The sequence below is a fragment of the Kogia breviceps genome, chromosome 13, assembly GCF_026419965.1.
Source record: "Kogia breviceps isolate mKogBre1 chromosome 13, mKogBre1 haplotype 1, whole genome shotgun sequence".
Lineage (NCBI taxonomy): Eukaryota > Metazoa > Chordata > Mammalia > Artiodactyla > Physeteridae > Kogia > Kogia breviceps.
This window is the reverse complement of record NC_081322.1, coordinates 40,241,507-40,264,621: the sequence shown is the minus strand read 5'-3', so window position 1 is coordinate 40,264,621 and position 23,115 is coordinate 40,241,507. Positions and strand designations below refer to the sequence as shown.

Below are 23,115 nucleotides of genomic sequence, written 5' to 3'. Positions count from 1 at the left end.
AGTTCTGACTCTGTGAATTGTATTTTAAAATCTGAATCAGGAAGAGAGGAAAATATGAAGTATTTTAACATGTGAAAAGGCCAATGAGTCTGAACGTGTCTGGATACTCACTCTCTCACATAGCTCTTCAAATGTGCAGTCGGCAACGGTTCCACAGGCTTTATTCAGCCGCAGCTCTCTGCCTTGCACTTTTAGAATCCTTGGTCTAGTTACTATGGGAACATGAACAAAGACTCAATCTTGTCTGGATAATTACTATAAAATTCATCTCTTACAGATAGGAAATGCATAGCTTGATGAATAATAGCACATGATTCAACACATAAATTAGACAAAATGCTGATACAATGACTGCCACTTGAGTGTGGCATCAACCCATATACAGCAATGGAACTTATTAATTGGTCAGTGGAGATTGGGCATTGTGTTCTAAATGTATTCTCTTTCAAGAGAAATTAACTTACGTACAATCATTTTGTTTCTGAGCCAGCTCATCAAACAACTTATCCATGACAGCCTCCACATCAGCTTCACTTGTGCTACAGTGAAAAGAATAATAGAATATGAAATTAATAACACTTGAAGCCAACATCAAACAGCTGCCTGAGCCTGCTTAGCTTTTTGCCCATAAAAAAAAGAACAGGATGTTATGCTCTAAATACAAACATCAGATTTAGAATACACTTAAAAGCAGAGAATATTAACTCTCAGGTAGATGATTCTGCCTTATTTGCATACACTGAAAGACTTCTGTGCTTCTGGCTGTTTTCAGTAATGAGACGATACAGGCAGAGTAAATCCATTAATACTATGTGTACACAATGAGAAGAAAGGCTTCTGGCTCTCTCTTGCATGCAAAACAAGAGCAAATAGACAAGGCAGTCAAGCATCCAGCAAAGTATCCTTTGAAATCTCTACTGTGAGGGTACATGTGAAATTAAATACTGAATCTGCCTTTTAAAAAAATCAAGCCAAGCCACTGACTGAGAGGATCAAACATGCAGAATTAAATTACCAGCTTCAAAATACCAACTTGATCTGCACATCAATAACTTTATCAGACTTTGAGTATAAGGACGATTAAAGACCACACAGTTTCTCTCAAAAGTGTCCTTGTCGGAAACTCAAGAAAACTCTCTCCTTCTGTGATGCCCACCATTGCAGATACTATGAAGTTAGTCTCGACAAAGAATCCTTTGTATTCTAATTAGAAATCACCATATGGCTTAGGGAACCCACATATACAAATGTGATAATACCATGGCTTTTTTTCCTCTCACTTTTTTTTTTAAAAAAAGGACTGATAAATTAACAGTCAATAAAATAAAAATAACTGGCAGAAGAAATAAATGTTGTTAAAAAAACCCTTCAAGTTAAAATATACGTTTACTTCAACTCTATATACAAACTCTATATACAAACTCTATATACAGGATGACCTGCCAATATGCTTAATTTTGACACACAAATCACTCTGATCTAGGAGTGGAAGCAATTAACCTCCATTCTGGACATCTGTCTTAATAAAGTCTTATTGAAAACTAATATGATAAATTATTTTTTTTAGATTAAACTAAACCAAAATAATTTCTCCCTTGAGATAATTATCAGGTGGCAAGCATTTAACACATAAGCACCTAATTCTTCAAATGTTCTATAGTAAAAGCACACAGTCATTATGAAGGGTTTGGAACTGTCACATTTCAAGTAATAACCACTTTACCTCAAGGATCTTAAAAATATCATTTGCAATGGTTGGCTTTGCAGGGGAATGCTATTTGACTTATATAAAGGCTTGTATGATACTTGAATAGAGCTGTATTAAAGTAATAAAATGACACTACAGAAAGAGTGATTATAGAGACTAAACAATTTTAAAGGTACAAAGAAATCATACAAGCCAATGTAAATGTCAATGCCCACACCAAGCACATGTATGTTTAGATGGCTTTGCCAACATCATTCATAGGAATTCATTTGGAATCATCTCCACCTTGCAGTGGAGATCTACACACATACAACTGATGGAGAAGGGAGCTACTTTTTAAGGGCTATATAAAGAAGAAAGCAATGTCAGCCACGCAGGACATCTGCTGGCTTTCAGAAAGTTAACTTGTCCTTAGGTTAGGCATGTTACCCAATAGAGGGCGAGAACTGAATTCTGAAAAATAACTAAAATAGAAGACAGTCACATTTCTCAAAGCGTATTTGGTTAACAAACAATTGCTTATAAACTTCCTCAGTGGTGATTTCTTTGTTACTCTGCTCAAATATACTATAATATTAAAATATGGCTCACTAGACTTTAGTTAGGCTACATGTATGAAATTGTTATATGTGATTTCATTTATAGTGAAATTATATGTGAAATGATACAATTATTTTTATTATAATAGTACCTTATAAGAATTCTATTATATTATCATAAAAAGTTACTCAGGGACTTTCCTGGTGGAACAGTGGTTAAGAATCCACCTTCCAATGCAGGGGACACGGGTTTGAGCCCTGGTCCGGGAAGATCCCACATGCCGCAGAGCAACTAAGCCTGTGTGCCACAACTACTGAGCTTGCGCTCTAGAGCCTGCAAGCCACAAGTACTGAGCCCACGAGCCTAGAGCCTGTGCTCCACAACAAGAGGAGTCACCGCAATGAAAAGTCCATGCACTGCAAAGAAGAGTAGCCCCGGCTCGCCACAACTAGGGAAAACCCACAAGCAGCAATGAAGACCCAACAAGACCCAACGCAACCAAAAATAAATGAATTAATCAATTAATTTTTTAAAAAGTTACTCAGAAGTTACATGTAAAATAAAAAATTTTATTGGTGTAAAGTGGTCTAAAAATAAACATTCATAAAAGCATTTTATGTAGCTCACAACCAAACAGACTGTTATCTATCTAAGCCACAGCTCACAGGCCCAGCCGCTCCACAGCATGTGGGATCCTCCCAGACCAGGGCACGAACCTGTGTCCCCTGCATCGGCAGGCGGACTCTCAACCACTGCGCCACCAGGGAAGCCCCTGGAGGCTGGAAGTCTTAAGATCAAGGTGTCAGCAGGTTTGATTTCTTTTGAGATTTATCTCCTTGGCTTGCAGGTAGCCATCTTATTGCTGTGTCCTCACATCGTCTTTCCTCTGGTGTCTCTTCCTCTTCTTATAAGGACACCAGTCCTATGAGATTAGGGTTCCACCCATATGACCCCATTTAATTAATTACCTCCTTAAAGGCCCTATCCCCAAATACAGTCCCACTGGGGGTTGGGGCTTCACCTATAAATTTTGGGGGAACACAATTCAGCCCCTAACAATGAACATTTGTGTAGTTTATAGTTTGGGGCCACTGTAATAGTTCTACTGTGAACATTCTAGTACATGCCTTTTGGTAAACTCATGTATACATGTTTGCTGGGTATATAACTAGGAGAAGAATTGCTATTCATAGGGTATATCTACATTCAGCTTAGTAGATACTGCCAAGCAGTTTTCCAAAGGAGTTGTAGCAATTTACTCTCTCACTTGCAGTGTACAAGAAATTCTACTTGTTCCACATCCTTGCCAATACTTGGTATTTTCCATCTCTTCCATTTTAGTGATTATGGTGAAGGTATGATAAATAATTTTAATCTAAGTTGCTGCAAATCATTTTTGGAAATGGAATAAAAATACAATCAATGCAAGTTAATCCAGAAGCATTTTCTTGGTAAAATGTCACTATGATATACATGAAAATTTGTAAACCTACTCTTAAAAATACCTAAGATCTCTGGTCTTTTTTAAGTAGGAAATTTCAAGAATGCAACTTTATTGTAAAACTTTCAGCCAGAGAAAATGCCTTTAACTTCAAAATGGGGCTGGTGGTGGTGGTGGTGGTGATTCACTTATAATGGAGAAAAACTAGAGTGACAGCAGTGAGTCTGCAACTCCAGGGCCCTCTTGTCAGTTTTCCAGTGAAACTATTTAAAAAGACAGCAGCATTACCTTACACTAAAAATCTATACCCAGAAATACAACCATGTCTGTGAAACTCTAAAAAAGGATGAGGGTCAGTTAGTTTCAAAAAAAAAAAAAAAATCAAGTTTGGAACATACAACCCAAGGTTGGCAACAGGTATATTCAGAAAACGAATGTACAAAAACCACACAAGGATACAGATTATACAAAAAAAGTGATTAAAATTATAATTATAAACATAATTGAAAATTATAAACATACTTGAAAAATATTTCAGCCTAACCAATAAAACTGAGGAGGGATAAAGCTTGGTAGTCAAAAACAGTTGCATGGAAAAGCTACAGCCTAAAGAAGGCACTAAATTAAACATGATTTTTTAATGTAAAAGGGGAGATAAATTCAGAGTTTTCTTCTGGGGGGGTACAAAAATATCATGTCACATGGATGGAAGAACATGCTCTGCTCAGCTTTGTGTAGTTCAATTTTAACCACAGAGGTATATTTTAAGGAAGAGTGCCTTGAGTAGCATCAAAATGATCAGGAGAAAGTACAGGAATTAAGCTTAGATGCTTTGAATTGTATCCCCTTTTCTCTCATGAGGGGAGACAGAAACATAAGCTCCTACAAGTGAGTAGGGATAAAGAATTTAAGGGACTTTAATTCTGGGTAACTGCCCTATCAGTGGGATGCTGTGTAGAGCAGATAAGATCCAAAATAAAAAACAAATATCATATATTAACGCATATATGTGGAATCTGAAAAAATTGGTATAGACAATCTTATTTACAAAGCAGAAAAAGAGAAAGAGACGTAGAGAACAAACGTATGGATACCAAGGGGACCAGTATCCATGAATACCTGATGATGAATTGGGAGATTGGGACTGACATATAAACACTGTTGATACTATGTATAAAATAGATAACTAAAGAGAACATACTGCATAGCACAGGGAACTCTACTCAATGCTCTGTGGTGACCTAAGTGAGAAGGAAATCCAAAAAAGAGGGGATATATGTATACGTATAGCTGATTCACTTTGCGGTACAGTAGAAACTAACACAACATTGTAAAGCAACTATACTCCAATAAAAATTTTTTTAAAAAAAGAAAAAGAAAAAATCTGCTCACAGATAATCCAAAGGTGGCCATAGCAAGAGAATAAAAAATCATTCTAGGGGCTTCCCTGGTGGTGCAGTGGTTGAGTCCGCCTGCCGATGCAGGGGACGCGGGTTTGTGCCCTGGTCCAGGAGGATCCCACATGCCGGGGAGCGGCTGGGCCCGTGAGCCATGGCCACTGAGCCTGCGCGTCCGGAGCCTGTGCTCCGCAACGCGAGAGGCCACAGCAGTGACAGGTCGGTGTACCGCAAAAAAAAAAAAAAAAAAAAAAAAAAAAAAAAAAGTCATTCTGAAGAAGAAGCAGAATCACTCTTTTCAAATGCTTTTTGTTGGGGGGCAGAGTGTGAGCGGCCCAAGCAGAGCACAAACTCTTTTTCCTTTGTTCTAAATGCTCTGGGTAAAATCCACCCATTTCATTGCTTTTGTCCCCTTTTGTTAAGCTCAGAAACTGCACTGGAGGGGCAAGTTTCCATTTTCTGTTGAGTAGAACTACTCTGTCTTTAAGTCAGAAAAGCCCTGGAATCGACCACTGTTTCGTTGCCAGGAAATTTGGCATAGGAATCCTGGAGTACAGTACCCTGGATTAAAAGCCTGACTGCTTCGGAAGTATGAGAATCATGATTTATTATTCCATAATAAATTAGTAAACGGAGAGGAAAGTAATCAGTCATTTCAATTTTGAGAAAATTTCTATAGCTGAAATAAGGCATTCAACATAAAACTTACACTGAAGAAATAGAATATGTCAAAAAAGACCTTATTGTGCTGAATCATTTGAAATTCTCTACAAAAATTCCAAAACAAGTGGAGGTTTCTAGAAGAGGGTCATACATGAATTTAAATGGAAATTAATTTCTTCAAGAACCTCCTACTTCATTAGGATTGACTCAGAGGAACAGAATGCTACCCACACTTTATCCCTTTATCCCCTTTTAAAAATCAACAGCTTGTTAAGGTATCAACAAGTAGAATAGGGTTGGCTTTCCTTGGTCCCTCTCTCTCCATGTTCTCTATTCCAGAGAGCCAAAGTTGATTCAACGAGGGAGAAATTTCCCCTTCCTCTTAGAGTTCTTGTGCCAAACTTCCCTGGCAGTGAGCCTTCTCACTCTACTGATTCCTTGTGCATTCATGCTGTACAGCTCTTTGTGCTCATACCAAACATAATCTGGGGCTGGAGGCAGGTCTAAGATTAAGTTGGTTTATACTCGCCTTAATATAAAACGGACTTGGTTGCATTTCAAATACTGTAGGTTTGTTTTACATAACAGAACCAGTTGTTAGGATGGATTTTGTCCTAGTATTTATCTTCTTCTCAATCACTCAAAGGCTTAATTGACTGTTCAGAGATCCATTTCAGTCTGAATTTCCCACCCTTCTCAATCACCTGGAGAGTAACTTAACTGGTTCCATTAATCTTGACCTATGCATAATGCAGCAAGCGGAATCTAGCACCTTTAGCTCTCAAATTCCAGACCTTAATCACCTCCCCCTTTCTCAGCCCCAAACTCTACATAAAATTTCTACTAAATCTATATATTGCATTCCCCCCAAATAAATCAGTGGTGTAACATGTAAAATTGCAACTTGGTAGATCTAAAAATAATTATTTTTCATAAAATTTCAGAAAGGCTATAATGATTAAATATTTTAAACAACAGCAATAAAAATGAAGAAGAAGCTGTAGAGTAAGAATCTCTAACTCCTCTTTAGGTGAAGAAGATAGTAACATCCACCTCAAAAAGAGAGGCCAGGGAGTTTTAATAGGTATAAAAAAGGTACACAGCAAAACTAACTAAAGATATAGGACTTCTGCCAGATCAGCTTTACTTATGTTGAAGATTTTTAGTTATAAATGTGATATATTTGAAGATGAAATAACAAGACAAGAATTCTAAGGAAATTTAGCAACTTTCTTCTGTACTTTTATATGTGTAAGTGTATATATTACCTACTCATGTACATGTTGTATATATAGCTTATTTATACTTTACTAGATGAGTACAGTCATATAATTGAATACTTTGTCAATGTGTTTAGGTGGAAATGGTGAGCCAGCTCTATTCTGGTTCTGCCTGGCCTGCTGGGAAACAAACACTGTAACATGCTATTGTCAAATTACAGTTTAATAAAGGAATAGAAGATAAAAGGTGTGCTGAGCTGACTGATGGAAACTGATACCAAAATATATACAAGATGGACTTCTTTCGCTGCTTTCCCACTTTTTAGGTGGTGTTTCAAATAGTTTCAAATCCTTGAAATTAATTTTTAATTCAGCAGTCCTTGTGTTAATATAAGATTAATTAATATTTAAATGTACATCTAAATTATGTCAAATAGGACAATTTTGTGATTTTTAAGAGATATAATAAATGGCCTAACTATGCCTTATAGTACATAAAGCAGAAAACTCTTACTGCTGTATTTTACTAATATACAGTTGTAAGATTGCAATGTCACAGAGCCTTACTCATTGATAAAATATCAACAGGAGTTCTTTTTTTTTTTTTTTTTGCAGTATGCGGGCCTCTCACTGTTGTGGCCTCTCCCATTGCGGAGCACAGGCTCCGGATGCGCTGGCTCAGCAGCCATGGCTCACAGGCCCAGCCTCTCCGCGGCATGAGGGATCTTCCCAGACTAGGGCATGAACCCATGTCCCCTGCATCAGCAGGTGGACTCTCAACCACTGCGCCCCCAGTGAAGCCTCAACAGGAGTTCTTATGACAAAGATACTACTGTGTATCTACTTTTGAGAATCAACTATATTTTCCCACCATAGAGACCTTTTCCCTACAGGTGGTCTTAGGGTAAAGATTCATTACCATTACCAATATTTTAATTATCAAAACATATAGCAACATGCAATGCTTCATTTTGAATTTGAGACATTTCAGTTTGAATGAAACTTTATACTTCTCATAGAGATAAAAGTTCTTCACTAAAAAATGACAAAAGGGCTTCCCTGGTGGCGCAGTGGTTGAGAGTCCGCCTGCCAATGCAGGGGACACCGGTTCGTGTCCTGGTCTGGGAAGATCCCACATGCCGCGGAGCGGCTGGGCCCATGAGCCATGGCCGCTGGGCCTGCACGTCTGGAGCCTGTGCTCCGCAACGGGAGAGACCACAACCGTGAGAGGCCCGCATACCGAAAAAAAAAAAAAAAAAAAAAAAAAAAGACAAAAAATATAATGGAAAACAATCATTAAAAGGATGAAAATATTACACTAAAAATATTCACTTAATGTAAAAGAAATCAGTAAACAAAGAACAGAGAAACAAGAAAGTCATGAAACACAAAGAAAATGAAAAATAAAAGAGCAGATGTAAATCCAATTATATCAATAATAACATAATTTGTGAATGAATTAAACAATTTAATCAAAAGGCAGAGATTGGTAGACTGGATAAAAAAGCTAGTTCCAACATATGCTATCTATAGGAGATATGCTTCAGGTTCAAAGATACAAATAGGATGAAAGTAAAAGGATGAAAAAAAGATACATCATGAGAAAAGCAACCACTACTAATATCAGACAAAACAGACTTTAAAACAACAAAAATGTGATTAGAGACTAAAAGGAATATTTTATAATGATAAAAGTATTAATCCATCAGGATGATATAACAATTACAAACATATATGTGCCTAGAAACAGAGCCCTCAAAATTCATGAAGCAAAAACTGACATAACTTAAGGGAGAAACAGACAATGCAACAGTAATAGTTGGAGACTTCAATATCCAACTTTCAACAATGGATAGAACAACTAGGGAGAAGATCAACAGGAAATAATAAGACTTGAACTACACTATACACAAATTAGACTAACAGACATCTATATAAACACTCCACTCAATAACCACAGAATATACATTTTCTCAAAATGCACATGGAACATACTCAAAGAAAGATCATATCCTAGGCCATAAAACAGGCCTAAATAAATTTAAAAGAATTGAAATTATACAAAGAATGTTCTCTAATCACAGTAGAGTGAAATTAGAAATTGGTGACAGAGTTATTTGGGAAATTCACAAATTTGTAGAAATTAAACAGCACACTCCTAAATAACCAATGGGTCAAAAAAAGAAATCTAAAGGAAAATTAGAAAATACAATGACAATGAAAATGAAGACGTAATATACCAAAACTCATGAGATGTAGCAAAAGTAATACTTATACGGAAATTTATAGTTATAAATGCCTACATTAAAAGAGAAGAAAAATCTCAAACCAACAACCTAACTTCTATCATAAGACCGTGGACAAAGATAAAATTAACATAAAACAAGTGGAAGGAAGGAAATAATAAGGATTAGAGTGGAAATTCATGAAATAAAGAATAGAAAAATAATATAGCAAATCAATAAAACCAAAAGTTTAGTTCTTTGAAAAACTGAATAAAATGGACAAATATTTAGCTAAATGGACTAAGAAAAAGAGAGAAAACTAAAATTACTAAAATCAGGGATGAAAGAGAGGACATTACTACCAACCTTATGAAATAAAAAGAATTATAAGGGAATACTATTAACAACTTGTACCAACAAATTAGATAACTTGGATAAAATGGGCAAATTCCTAGAAGGACGCAAACCACTGAAACCAACTCAAGAAAAAAGATAAAATCTCAACCAAAGAGGAGGGATCTCTTCAAAACTCATCTTATGAGTTTTCAAATATTTCAAATATTCAATATTTCAAATATTTCCAAATATTACCTTGATAGCAAAATCAGACAAAGACACCACCAAAAAGAAAACTACTGACCAATATCTCTCATGAGTATAAACACAAAAATCGTCAACAAAATGCTAGCAAACTGAGTCCAGCAATATATAAAAAGTATTATACACCACAACCAATAGAGATTTATCCCAGAAATGCAAAATTGATTTAAAATCCAAAAATCAATTAATAAAATACACCGTATCAATAGGATAATGGACAAAAACCACGATTATCTCAATAGAAACAGAAAATGCATTTGACAACATCCAACACCCTTTCATGATAAAAACACTCAAAAACTAGGAATAGAAGGGAATGTCCTTAATCTAATAAAGAGCATCTAAGAAAAACCCAGAGCTAACATCATAATTAATGGTGAAAGACCCAAGCTCAGGAATAAGTCAAGGGGGTCCACTCTCTATGATAGAATATACCACTTCTATTCAACATTTCACTGAAGGTTCTAGACAGGAAATTTAGGCAAGAAAAATAAATAAAAGGCATTCAGATTTAAAAGGGAGAAGTAAACTATCTCTATTTCCAGATGATATGATCTTATATTTAGAAAATCCTAAGAAATCTACTAGAAACTATTAGAACTAATAAACAAGTTTAGCAAGGTTTCAGGTTATGAGATCAATACACAAAATCAATTACAATCACCCTTGTAAAGCAATTATACTCCAATAAAGATGTTTAAAAAAAAATCAATTACATTGTTATACAGTAGCAATGAACAAACCAAAAAGGAAATTAGGAAAACAATTCCATTTACACTAGTTTAAAACAGAATAAAATGCTTATGAATAAATTTAACAAAAGAATTATAAATTTTATACACTGAAAACTATAAAATATTGTTGAAAGGAATTAAAGACGACCAAAATAAATGGAAAGACGGCTGTTATGAGCTGAATTGTGTCCTCAAAAAAGATGTTGAAGTACTAGCTCCCAATACCTGTGAATGTAACCTTATTTTGAAATAGGGTCTTTGCAAATGTAATTAAGCTTAGATGAGGTCATACTGGATTAGAGTTGTCCCTAACTTGATAACTGGTGTCCTTATATGAAGAGGAAATTTGGAAACACACACACACACAAGGAAAATAGCAAATGAAGCTAAAGGCAAAGACTAGAGCAATGCACCTACAAGCCAAAGAACTCCACCAGAAGCATGGAGCAGATTGTCCATACTGCCCAGAAAGAACCAAACTGCCAACACTTTGATTTCAGACTTCTAGCCACCAGAATGAGAGAATAAATTTCTGCTTTCTAACATATCAGTTAGCAGTACTTTGTATGGCAGCCCTAGAAAACGAATAAAACATTACATGTTCATGGATCTGAAGACTTCATACTATAGTCCCCAATGTGATTTACAGATTCAACACAATCCCCATCAAAACTCCAGCTGGCTTCTTTGTAGAACTTGACAAGCTGATCCTAAAATTCATACGGAAATTCAAAGGACCCAGAATAGCCAAAACAATCTTGAACAAACAACAAAACAAAACAAAGTTGGAGGACTCACACTTCCTAATTTCAAAACTTAGAACAAAGTTATGGCAATCAAGACAGTGTGGTACTGACATAAAGTTAGACAAATAGATCAATGGAATATAATAATTGAGAGACCAGAAACAACCCTTTACATTTACAGTCAGTTGATTTTCAAAAAAGGGGGTCAATACAATTCAGTAGGGCAAGAATAGTCTTTTCAACAAATAGTGCTGAGGCAGCTAGATATCCACATGCAAAAGAAAGAAGATAAACCACTACCTCATACAACATATAAAAATAACTTGAAATTAACCAAATACCTAAATATAAGAGCTAAAACTATAAAACTCTTAGAAGAAAACATAGGCATAAATCATTGTGACCTTGGATTAGGCAATAGTTTCTCAAATGTGACACCAAAAGCATAAGCAACAAAAGAAAAAATAAATTGAACCTCATTAAAATTTAAAAATTTTGTGCTTCAAAGGACACCATCAACAAAATAAAAAAAAGAATGTGAGAATATTTTTGCAAATCATATATCTGACATGGAACTTGTATCTAGAATACATAAAGTACACTTAAAATTCAACAATAAAAAGACAAACGACCCAATTTAAAAATAGGCAACGTATGTAAAAGAATGAAATTAGAACATTTTCTTATGTCATAAATAAAAATAAACTCAAAATGGATTAAAGACCTAAATGTAAGACCAGAAACCATAAAACTCCTAGAAGAAAACATAGGCCAAACACACTTTGACATAAATCTTGGCAATATTTTTTTGGATCTGTCCTCTAAAGCAAAGTAAAAATAAACAAATGGGATCTGATTAGATTTAAAAGCTTTTCCACAGCAAAGGAAACTACAAAATGAAAAGAAATCAACAAAATATAAAACATAAAGCAACAGAGAGAATAAAACAAAGCTGTTTCTTTGAGAAGATGAATAGAACTAATAAAACTCTCGCTATCATAATCAGAAAAAAAATAGAGAAGATTTGTACCTTTAAAAAAAAAACTTTTTAGTGTCGAAAATTTCACACATATATACATGTAAAGACAATAGTATAATAAACCTGATGTAACAATCACCCACTCAATACGTGGCCAATCTTGCTTCAACTATACCTCCCCTTAATTCTCCCATCCTGGATTATTTTAAAGCACATCCCATACACTGTATTATTTTATCTGTAAATATTTTAGTTTTTGACTATGCTTATGACTAAGTAGATAAACCTATATGTTCCATGTCATGATGCTAAGAATAAAATTTAATCTGTAAATGTCAAAAATGTCCCCAACGGTCTTCTTCCCTTCCCCAGAATTAACCAGATCAATAGCCTGAACCTCATGAAACTAGATAGTTTCTCTAATTGCCAGAGGCAGAAATCCTGTTCCCCACCCTCTCAGGAACAGACTTCAGGAAGGACTAGTCTAGTCTTGTTGAAGAATTGGAAACTGACCTTTGATTCACACTGATTGACAGTGAACATTCAGGCATGTCCTGGGGTTTGTACCTGGTAATTGTACCCGGTGAGCAGGCAGGCACATAGCCAGAGTCTCTCTAAACCACTCATCCAAGAATGATAAACATGACCTGTTGGGATCCTCATCCTGATCAGGTGCTATATGTCAGCTTCACAGGCCAGAAAATCTTCAACTTCCAATAAGAATATGCTATTTGTCTTCTGTTTTACTCAACTGTCTCCATATGCATACATTTCTGTATCTTTTGCTGCCAAATAAATTTCATATTGTTTACCTGTATGGTATCTTCTCTTCAATACCATCATGGCTCCACTGTGACACCATGCACTGGTGTCAGAAGTAGGACTGATATGAATGGAGAAGACTCTAAAAGATACACGAGAGAATTCAGGGAACTGAAGGGAAAGTATAGCAGGCCCACGTTCGGCATCAGTCCATAAAAACTTTGGTGTAGGTGACCAGAGATCTACTGTTTCAATGGGGTTATGTACACAGCCTAACCTATGCAGGGACCCTGGGCAGCCTAGTCCATGGAACTGAAACAAATCACAGTCTAAAAGGAAAGGGGGACTTCCTTGGTGGCAGAGTGGTTAAGAATCCGTCTGCCTATGCAGGGAACATGGGTTTGAGCCCTGGTCTGGGAAGATCCCACATGCCGTGGAGCAACTAAGCCCGTGTGCCACAACTACTGAAGCCTGTGTGCCTAGAGCACGTGCTCCGCAACAAGAGAAGCCACCACAATGAGAGGCCCGCGCACCGCAATGAAGAGTAGCCCCCGCTCACCACAACTAGAGAAAGCCCACGGGCAGCAACGAAGACCCAGCACAGCCATACATACACACATACACACATACACACATACATACATACATACATACATAAAAATTTTTAAAATAAAAGGAAGGGAGCCAGACTTAACAATTTTCAAGTTGCTTCTATTGGCAGATGTTTCAGAGGTTCTTCAGTGGGAACTGAAATAGGAAATGACTGGGCTGGTACTCTGATGAGAAAAACTAAGACTGAAACTGCAGATTCCAATGTCTGGGGCAGAAACACCTGGAATAGTAATGATGGGGGATGAGAAGGTCCCAAGATGCCCTAGAGACTCTGCTGAACCAGAAGGTGGCAACGTTCCAGGCAGAAGACAGATCTCTGTCAAAGTTTTAGGGATGAGAAGATATGACAAACAAGCTAAGAAATGTTTTAAATTTTCATCTATGGTTGTCCCAGTTGGGGGCAGGGGAGTATGTGTAGGGAATATCACAGGCAAAAGACAAGAAATTTTTAATTGTGGGGAAGTAAGTTTTAACATGCATGAGTTCCAGTCTTTGTTTTCACAGACCTTTCTTCTAAAACAGAGCTGTACCTTGAAGCTGTGTGTTTTTAGCCAGCAAACTTTTTTTTAAATGGTGTTCAAAGATATATTCTTAGAAGTAATTTGCTATTTGGAATAGATTTTTCCCAAGTGGAAAATTAAGAGTACTTGAGACATGAAGTTTCCATTGGTAAAAGTATTTAAGAAGAAATTCCTTAAAACTGTTCAAAAGATGGAGGAATACATGTACTATGTTAGCCAGGTAAGAATATGTGACTATTTGGGCTGTGTCTGAAAAGTTGTAACATATATTTTTCATCATTTCAGTATGATCCATAGTCCCCATATACATGGAATAGAAATGGTCTTGAGACAATTTAATTGAGGGATTAAATAACTGAATAACGTATTCAGATATAATTTTGTTGAAGTGGTGGATGACTTTGGTGGATAAGAGCCAAATGAAATAAAGGGAGAAAGTCTGGCTTCTTTAAGGTTAAAAGTCTGATAAATGTCCCCGGTGAGGAGAGACAGTTATCCCTGGGTCTCTCACTCACCCACATCCTTGCTAAGTATGCCAAGAATGCAAGGCCCTAACCATTTCTTAAGGTTTATTTGCAGCGAGAAACCTTGAGGGATGAGGCAACGTCTCCCTTGGGAAAAAAGCAGGCTTGCTTACTTCTGACTATAAATTGGTACATTCCCCAAACTCAGAGTTCCTCTCCTGTAACACAACTCACTGCCTATGCAGGCATCCATCTGCGCCCTCAGCAAAACTCTTCCCTTCCCTAACGGGACTAGGGAACAAGGAGGGTACTGACTCAACATGCTATCTGTGCCTAGAGTAATAAAATTCTTTGTCTCTGACCCAGGTTTCTTGTGTCTTCTGCCAGCATTCATGAAATAATACAGGCAAAACTATTACTTCATAAGTAGGGTAAAATAAATCCAAGGCCCAACACCTCCCTCTACCCCTTTTGGTTCAGTTTAAAATATTCCACTGAGGCCATGGCTTCTATGTTGGGGGTAGGGTGTTTGTATGTGAGTATGGTGGAGATATGGTGTTTGAATAGGAAACCTCTCCTCAACTTCCTTCCTTCCTTCTTTTTAGTAGAAAAAAAGAACCTGCACTACTCAGCTCCTGAATGAAAAAGGAAAAAAGACAGAGAGTGAGGGTGAGTCCACGGTGACCTGACTTCCTCTCTCCAGGAAAACATAACCCTTCACAGAATTTACAGCAAAATGGTCTGGGGCAGCATCCCATGTGCCCCTCAGCAGTGGTGCTTCCTGTCAGAAAAGAGACGCTCATTGTTGCATATATAAAATGATAACCTCTAGTGTCACCAGCCCCCTAGTAGAGAGCTAATCTGAAGCAGTTAAATTCTCTGGAAGGCACAGGATGGGGCCTCCTTTGGCAAACACCAGGTAATTCAAAATAAATTACTGGTCCAAGTCTCTGCCCAAGTGCAAACAAGAAGCCCAATGTTTGGTTGACCTGTATGGATTTTGGCAAACCATAATCCACTCATGGGGAATCTTACTGAGCCCAATCCACCAAGAAACCAGCAAGAAAATGACTTTGTGCTCACCTCTGGGGAGATCAGTTACCACAGAATGAAAAACTGGACAACCATGGAATGTTTTAATCTATGAAAAAGTTTGGATTTTTGCACTCAAGCTCTGTGGCTTACAACGTGCTAAATTTAAATTCTCTTTTTGAGTTAGTTTTATGTGAGATTAAAAACTTCTTGGGATGAGCCAAAAGCAACTGGAACTTATTTATAAAGGTACTCTAGGATTTCTTAATTTAATGTGATATAAAACTACAACTGAAATAGATTACATACAAACATACAATGACTTGTATGAATTAGTTCTTGTGTAACTCAGACAATATTATGAACTATAGAAATTGTTCCATGTCAAATTTTGGAGCAGTTTTTTAAACCTCTGGTAATTCTTGATATTATATGAGTTATATGAATTATGTTTTGGGACATTTTAGATTGGCTTTTGGAAAGTCAGACTAATAAAATACTGAATTAATGACTATTTCTATTTAATTAAAGATCATATATGGGATTCTGCATATATGAAATTCTGAGATAGTGCTTCCCTAGAGGAAACACAGAATTTTGCTTTTCTTTTTTTTAGTTGTGGTGCCAGTGAGATTGACAAAGGGAGTAGTCAGGACTTGTATATTCATGAACCAATTCCAGATGTTTAGGCAGAGGGTAATAAAGAGAAATACATGCTTTAATTGGGCAATATATAGCATGACACATTAAAATCTGTTATAGAGGGGAAAGTAATGTTTTCCTATAGGAACAAGATAAAACGAAACCTAATTAAATCAGAAATGTTAACATGACCCCAGGAACTTTTCTTTTACTCTTTCATGAAAGAAGTTCTACCCAAGGGCTCATGTGAAACAATACAAATGACATCCCTAGCATCCCATCTGGGTATCTAATACTATTCTCCCACTTCTGAGATGACTTTAATTCCTAATTCTCCTCAGGAACACATATCTGCCTTCCCTCTGAGGTGTGCCCCCAGGCTCTATATTCTTGATTATCAGACTATGATAAAGCTCTTTTGATGTTAAATTCATAAATAAATCTACTTTCCTAGGACTTCCCTGGTGGCAAAGTGGTTAAGAATCCGCTTGCAATGCAGGGGACACGAGTTTGAGCCCTGGTCCGGGAAGATCCCACATGCCACGGAGCAACTAAGCCCGTGTGCCACAACTACTGAGCCTGCGCTCTAGAACTTGCTAGCCACAACTACTGAAGCCCGCGTGCCGCAACAACTGAAGCCCACGCTCCTAGAGCCCATGCTCTGCAACAACAGAAGCCACCACGAGAAGCCCGTGCACCGCAACGATGAGTAGTCCCTGCTCGCCACAACTAGAGAAAGCCCGCGCAGCAACGAAGACCCAACACAGCCAAAAATAAATAAAATAAAAATTAAAAAAAAAAAAAAATCTACTTTCCTTGAAGGTTAAAGAATTTACATATTTTTAAGAAAGCCATTCTAGAGTTTCACAGTAGCCTTTGTACATTCTAGTTTTCTGGACTCTGGGACGTTGTTAGATTCTGATTTCCTCCAGTACTTGTTTAAAGTACAAACCCGAATTTCGTTGTGTTAGAACTGTATTACTTTTTTCAAGAAGAGGAAGAGGCAACACAGGGTAGGTCAGAGAGAAAGTGGCTCTGCTGAAGCAAAAGCAGGCTTTCCAACTCCTGTAAGTTCCACCGAGACCTCTCTAACACCTGGAAACAAATTTCATGACTTAGAGTCAAGCAACCATCTTTACTGAAGGAACTCCCCTTTGGGAAAATGTTTTAATTCTTCCACATAAGGATATACTTTGTGGGAAAACAAGGAACAAGGATTTGTTGAAAAAGAATAAAAGGAATAATAATTAATTTATAAGTACCATACATTTGGCAAATCAAGAAATAGGTAGCAAAGCTTCAGGGAAATCTTGTGAATATCAGAAAAATAAAAAGACCAGAAAGCACAAACATAAAAGAAATGGAGAGGGGGCTTCCCTGGCGGCGCAGTGGTTGAGAGTCCACCTGCCAAAGCAGGGGACATGGGTTTGTGCCCCAGTCCGGAAAGATCCCACATGCTGCGGAGCGGCTGGGCCCATGAGCCATGGCCACTGAGCCTGCGCGTCCAGAGCCTGTGCTCCGCAACAGGAGAGGCCACAACAGTGAGGCCCGCATACCACAAAAAAAAAAAAAAAAAAAAAAAAAATTAATGGAGAGGAAAAAGTCCAAGTTAAAGCAGAAAAAAAGTGTTCTAAGAATTTTTCAAAATTATAAAGTACTTAAAGACAAAGTACTGAAGGGCAGATGAAGAACCTCCTATAATAATCATCAGAATCTGAATAATAAACTGAAACAGTGCCCCTGGTACACTGTAAAGTAAGCAATTTTAATTACGTGATTTTTCTAGCTAATTTCTGCTTCAAAAACAGTAAAGTACTTCTGCTTACAAGGTGGCAGAGACAAGAACTTTCCTGAACCTCTCATATGCACATTGTCATCAAAATTTAAATTAGCAGAAACATGCCTTTGAGTTAAATCACAATTAGCCCTTAGACAGACCTATTTACTGAGAACCCACTAGGTGCGCAACACTAGCAGCATACACTAAAGAACACTTTGCACTTGTAAAGCACTTTTTCCTTTTCAGGTTCTCACAAATGACATTTTAAAACAAACTATATTTGTTTTGCAGCATTAACTACACATGCTGAACACATCTATTATTATAAATTGCTCCTACTCAGGAGTGTCTGAGCTTTTTAAAAAATAATTAATTAATTTTTTTGTTTGGCTGTGTTGGGTCTTCATTGCTGTGCGTGGGCTTTCTAGCTGTGGTGAGCGGAGGCTACTCTTCATTGAGGTGCGCAGGCTTCTCATTGTGGTGGCTTCTCTTGTTGCAGAGCACGGCCTCTAGGCACGCGGGATTCAATAGTTGTGGCACGTGGGCTCAGTCTTTGCAGCTCATGGGCTCTAGAGCACAGGCTCAGTAGTTGTGGTGCATGGGCTTAGTTGCTCCATAGCATGTGGGATCTTCCTGGGCCAGGGATTGAACCCATGTACCCTGCATTGGCAGGAGGATTCTTAATCACTGTGCCACCAGGGAAGCCTGAGTCTGAGCTTTTAAAAGACAAAATATATCCAGTTGTACTTGTGTATATATATTTTACATAGTTATGTATGGAAGTCAATCAACAATGATAAATACAAACAGATTGACAAAATAAAACACAATTTTCAGAGAACAGAAATGACACATTTGTCAGAAGATGTCCACAAATAATTAATTACTTGAGCACAATAAAGATATTCTCTTAATACTAGAGTTTCTTAAAAAGGATACTCATTACTTTCTAACCATCTGTCATCACTCCTCCCCAAAAAACTAATTAGGGTTTCCTCCAATCACACATTATAAATCATGCAAATGTGGATGGCAAAAAAGACAGTTTAAAGAAGTTAACATTATAACATTTTGTATTTTAAAAATCACAGGCTTTAGAACTAGGCCTTCATTTTCTAATAATTACCCTGCTTATTTTTCTCATCTTTTCCTGATTAATTATTAAATATTAAACTTCGAAAATTAAAATTTAAAAAAAACTTACAGGTAGTAGAGTTCTCCTGCAGCAGGAAGTTCCCTTTTCCGATAATCTATCCCAGAATCTAGCTGGACCGTATTACAGTATTCCTACAATCCAAACACATAAAATATCTTTTTAAACAAATGGTGGCTTAGAATTATAATCTTTCTGCTATCCTATTTTTTTTTTTAATTTTTGAAATTTTCCTCAATAAAATAATGAATTCGGGACAAAACAATAGAACTCATGTAAGAATCATAAAGTTGCAATATTAAACATTTATTAAGCCAAAAAATATCCATTTAATAAAATTAAGATTTGTAGCATGCCTTCCTCAAACTTTGCTAAAACTGTGCTGTCAGCAAATTCCCCAAATAACCGCTTTAGATCTTTTAAAATTCCAATTTCCATTACTCTGAAGTGAGAAGCTGGAGGCTATCAGAAAAAATAACTCATGGGTCTTAAGCATCACAATGGGAGACAGACAGTCTAAGAAAGCTGCATCAGAACATTAGCATCCATATTTTAAACTGAATGATCATACTAAAGTGATGCTATAGGTATACCTGCCCTTCACTTCTAAATGATAGCCACTGCCCTTGTTCCTTAGCTCCCTCTCCAGCCATCAATGTCTTCAGAGTTCTTTCCTGCTATGAATGCTTCCATTCAACCTGAATGGTCCTATGCCACTGCTGTCCTTGTCTCCTCCCAATTACTCTTTCCCTTCCATCCTCTGGGGTGTATGTGTGCATGGAAACTCCCCACCACACACACACACACCCCTTAAAATTCTTACTATGAAAGCAAATGAACTTTTACTACACCTATGTTGGTCAGTTGGCTTTTGGGGAAGATACACACACACACACACACACACACACACACACACACACTCATTCCAGTAGAACAGTGGTAAGCAAGAGTTCTCAGAACAATTCAAGTAACATTTATAGGCTGACTTTTTTGTTTTCATTCGAAATAAAAATTGCATTAAGAAAATTCATGAGGAAAAACCATATTTTAACAACTTTACTACTTTTATTAATGAAAAACCGAATTTGGAAGCTAAGGTAATTGTGGCGGATTATATTTTCCAAAGATGGCTGCAATGATGTCTCCATCTCAACAGGTTGTGACGTTGACCTTCTAACCATCGTGAAGTAGGGTTTAGGGACTTCCCTAGTGGTCCAGTGGCTAAGACTCAGCGCTTCCAATGCAGGGGGCCCAGGTTCGATCCCTGGTCAGGGAACTAGATGCCATATGCTGCAACTAAGAGTTTGCATGCCATGACTAAAGATCCCGCGTGCAGGGCTTCCCTGATGGCACAGTGGTTGAGAGTCCGCCTGCCAATGCAGGGGACACGGGTTCGTGCCCTGGTCCGGGAAGATCCCACATGCCGCAGAGTGGCTGGGCCCGTGAGCCATGGCTGCTGAGCCTGCGCGTCCGGAGCCTGTGCTCCGCCATAGCGGTGAGAGGCCTGCGTACCACAAAAAAAAAAAAAAAAAAAAGACCCTGCGTGCTGCAACTAAGACCTGGAGCAGCCAAATAAATAAATATTTTTTTAAAAAGAAGAAGTGGGGTCTGTGCTCCCCACTTGAATCCTGTGGCTGTGGTGAAAATGATGCTATACAGTAATATCTGATGTGACATTTGAGGCAGCTTCTTTCTTATTGGCTAGAATACTTGCTCCAGAACCCTAAACTGCCAGGTAAGCATCACCTGTCTGGAAGCAACCAGGAGAGCTTAAAGTAGCCCATAGAGAGCCTTGAGATGACATGAAGACAGAGGTGTTGGAATGGTCTCCAGCTGTTCCAGTTGTAGCCACTGTCATAGTGAGGGAGCCAGAAATGCCACCTGAGATTTTCTCAAATCCCAGAACCACAGAAACCAGAAAGGATAATAATGTTATTTTAAGCCTCTAAATTTTGCAGTCATTTGTTATGCAGCAACAGATAATCAGAAGAGCACTATCTGGTCACGCTTGGGATGTAGCAACATTCTTCCTCCCTGAAATTACATCCTGGGTTGTACTGCTATGCAAGAGCTCTTCATCATCTGTACTACAGGGAAGAGACTGTACACAGTGGCAGCGAGAATGCATTTCCCCTCCTCCTATGCTACAGCTGCTATGGGCTCACAGAAGTAAAATAGGGTGATCAACCATCCCTCTGAGACTGAGAGCTTTCCCCAAGACTGAGGGTTTTTTTCCCGAAAGCAGCACTTTCAGTGCTAACACCACGAGAGTCCTGGGCACACTGGGATAGTTGGTCACCCTCGGAGAGAAGACCAACTGGCCTGGAAGGCTGGGAAAGCTACGGCATTTTGATTTACATATTAGCAATTGTGAATTAGGTTAGAATAAAATAATCCCCAAGAAGAGGCCGCTCCCCTGGGGAGCCTACAAAGCTAAGTTTTTGAACTACACATTTGAAGAACCACCCCTGAAGCTAACAGAGTCACACCACTGTGCAATGCTTGGCCTAAGTAGTCACCCACACCTCCCTAGCTCATCATCCCAAGTGGCTCAAACCCACCCTCAGGACTCAGGCCCTTAACTCATCTCACCAGAAAGAAATATAGCATTGCCCAAATACATGCATTCCACTCTCCCATTGCCTCAGAGACCTGTAAAAAAAAAAAAAAAAAAAGGTATAGCCATACGTCTCTCTTCTTCTCAACTTTGAGTTAAGGTAGGAAACCTGGGAAAGAGACATTTCCTCCCCTGACCGCTGCTATGACTGTGGGGCTGAGCCACCCAGTGCAAAGAAAGAAGGAAATGCACTTGTTCAGGTGGCACTTCTTTCTCTCTCTCTCTGAGGGAAATCTGTCCTGGTTTGGTAAGGGCCAACTATTCATAAGCTACCTTTAATACAGACAATATACTACATGGTGGAAAAGTATAGTCACATAAGTGTATTTCCCCAGGTTCTCTATTTCTTTTAAACAACAATTTATCTTATGTTACTCAATATTCCTAATTTAGTCAAAAATTATTCTTCTTTATTTTTTTTCTATTAAAAAAATAAGGCTAATGAAAGTTATACAAGCTTCAATTTCTCCTTCTGGGTAACGAACTTCTCTCTCATATGAGTGATTAAACCCTACCGAATGATTGCATTTGTACATTCACTAATCACCACCAAGGAATACCTAATCAGCAGCAGAAGAACTATAACTGAAGCCCTTAGATGTTAGCCCTTAATTGTCTGAAAAATACTAACACTCAGTTTATATTTTTAAAGAAAAATAAACCTCAAAATTTCTGATCTTACTCACTTAAGCTAGAGTCTTCAAACCACTGTGCAGAAGGATTGAGGAAGGTGAAAACTAACTTTATTTCCAAGTTGAGGATGAATCTAGTCAAAAGGGCCTGATCTCTAAGCAATTTCCTAATTTCCAGGGATATTTACAAGACCTGTGACCTCCTACCACCATCCAATTCAACCGCATAAAACTAATCAGCCAGCAAAGTGAATTTATTTTAAAATGGTTTGTATATTTACGTATACAAAGGACAAATACAATTACACAAGCTAAAAATGCAATTAGGAAACTTGAGGAGGAAAAGGAGGGAGGTTAATGCACCCTTGGGAGCATATTCATGAGTCAAAGGCTTTTGACTTTGGAAAGAAAAATATGCCTCTAAAAGAACTGTATTCCAACAGTTTGCATTTTCCTCAAGATCTATTGTGTGTATTTTTAGCAATTCTTAATAATACCATTAGAAAAACAGCATCTCACAAAATAACTTTTTATAGCTTCCAGTCTGGCTTTTCCCTTCCCAGTTGGAACAAAAGAACAATAAATATAGTGGAGAAAAATCCTTTAAAAGTACAACATATTAACCTCATCAGCAAAGACTGAAATAA

The 23,115-nt window shown here is 37.6% G+C and overlaps 1 protein-coding gene across 3 annotated transcripts in view; it reads right to left on the bottom strand.

Moving 5' to 3' along the window:
* Positions 1–23,115, bottom strand: part of AFG1L (AFG1 like ATPase) — a 201,286-nt gene that overhangs the window by 42,642 nt on the left and 135,529 nt on the right. For 2 of the 3 annotated variants that reach the window (XM_059083932.2, XM_067011566.1), the window contains exons 8-10: positions 19,271–19,353; positions 469–539; positions 112–212 (exon numbers count right to left, since the gene is read on the bottom strand). In XM_059083932.2, the coding sequence (XP_058939915.1) occupies positions 112–212; positions 469–539; positions 19,271–19,353 (255 nt within the window). Of the gene's footprint in view, positions 1–111; positions 213–468; positions 540–19,270; positions 19,354–21,811; positions 21,872–23,115 lie in introns of all 3 variants that reach the window. The other variant, XM_059083931.2, reaches the window with a different exon arrangement.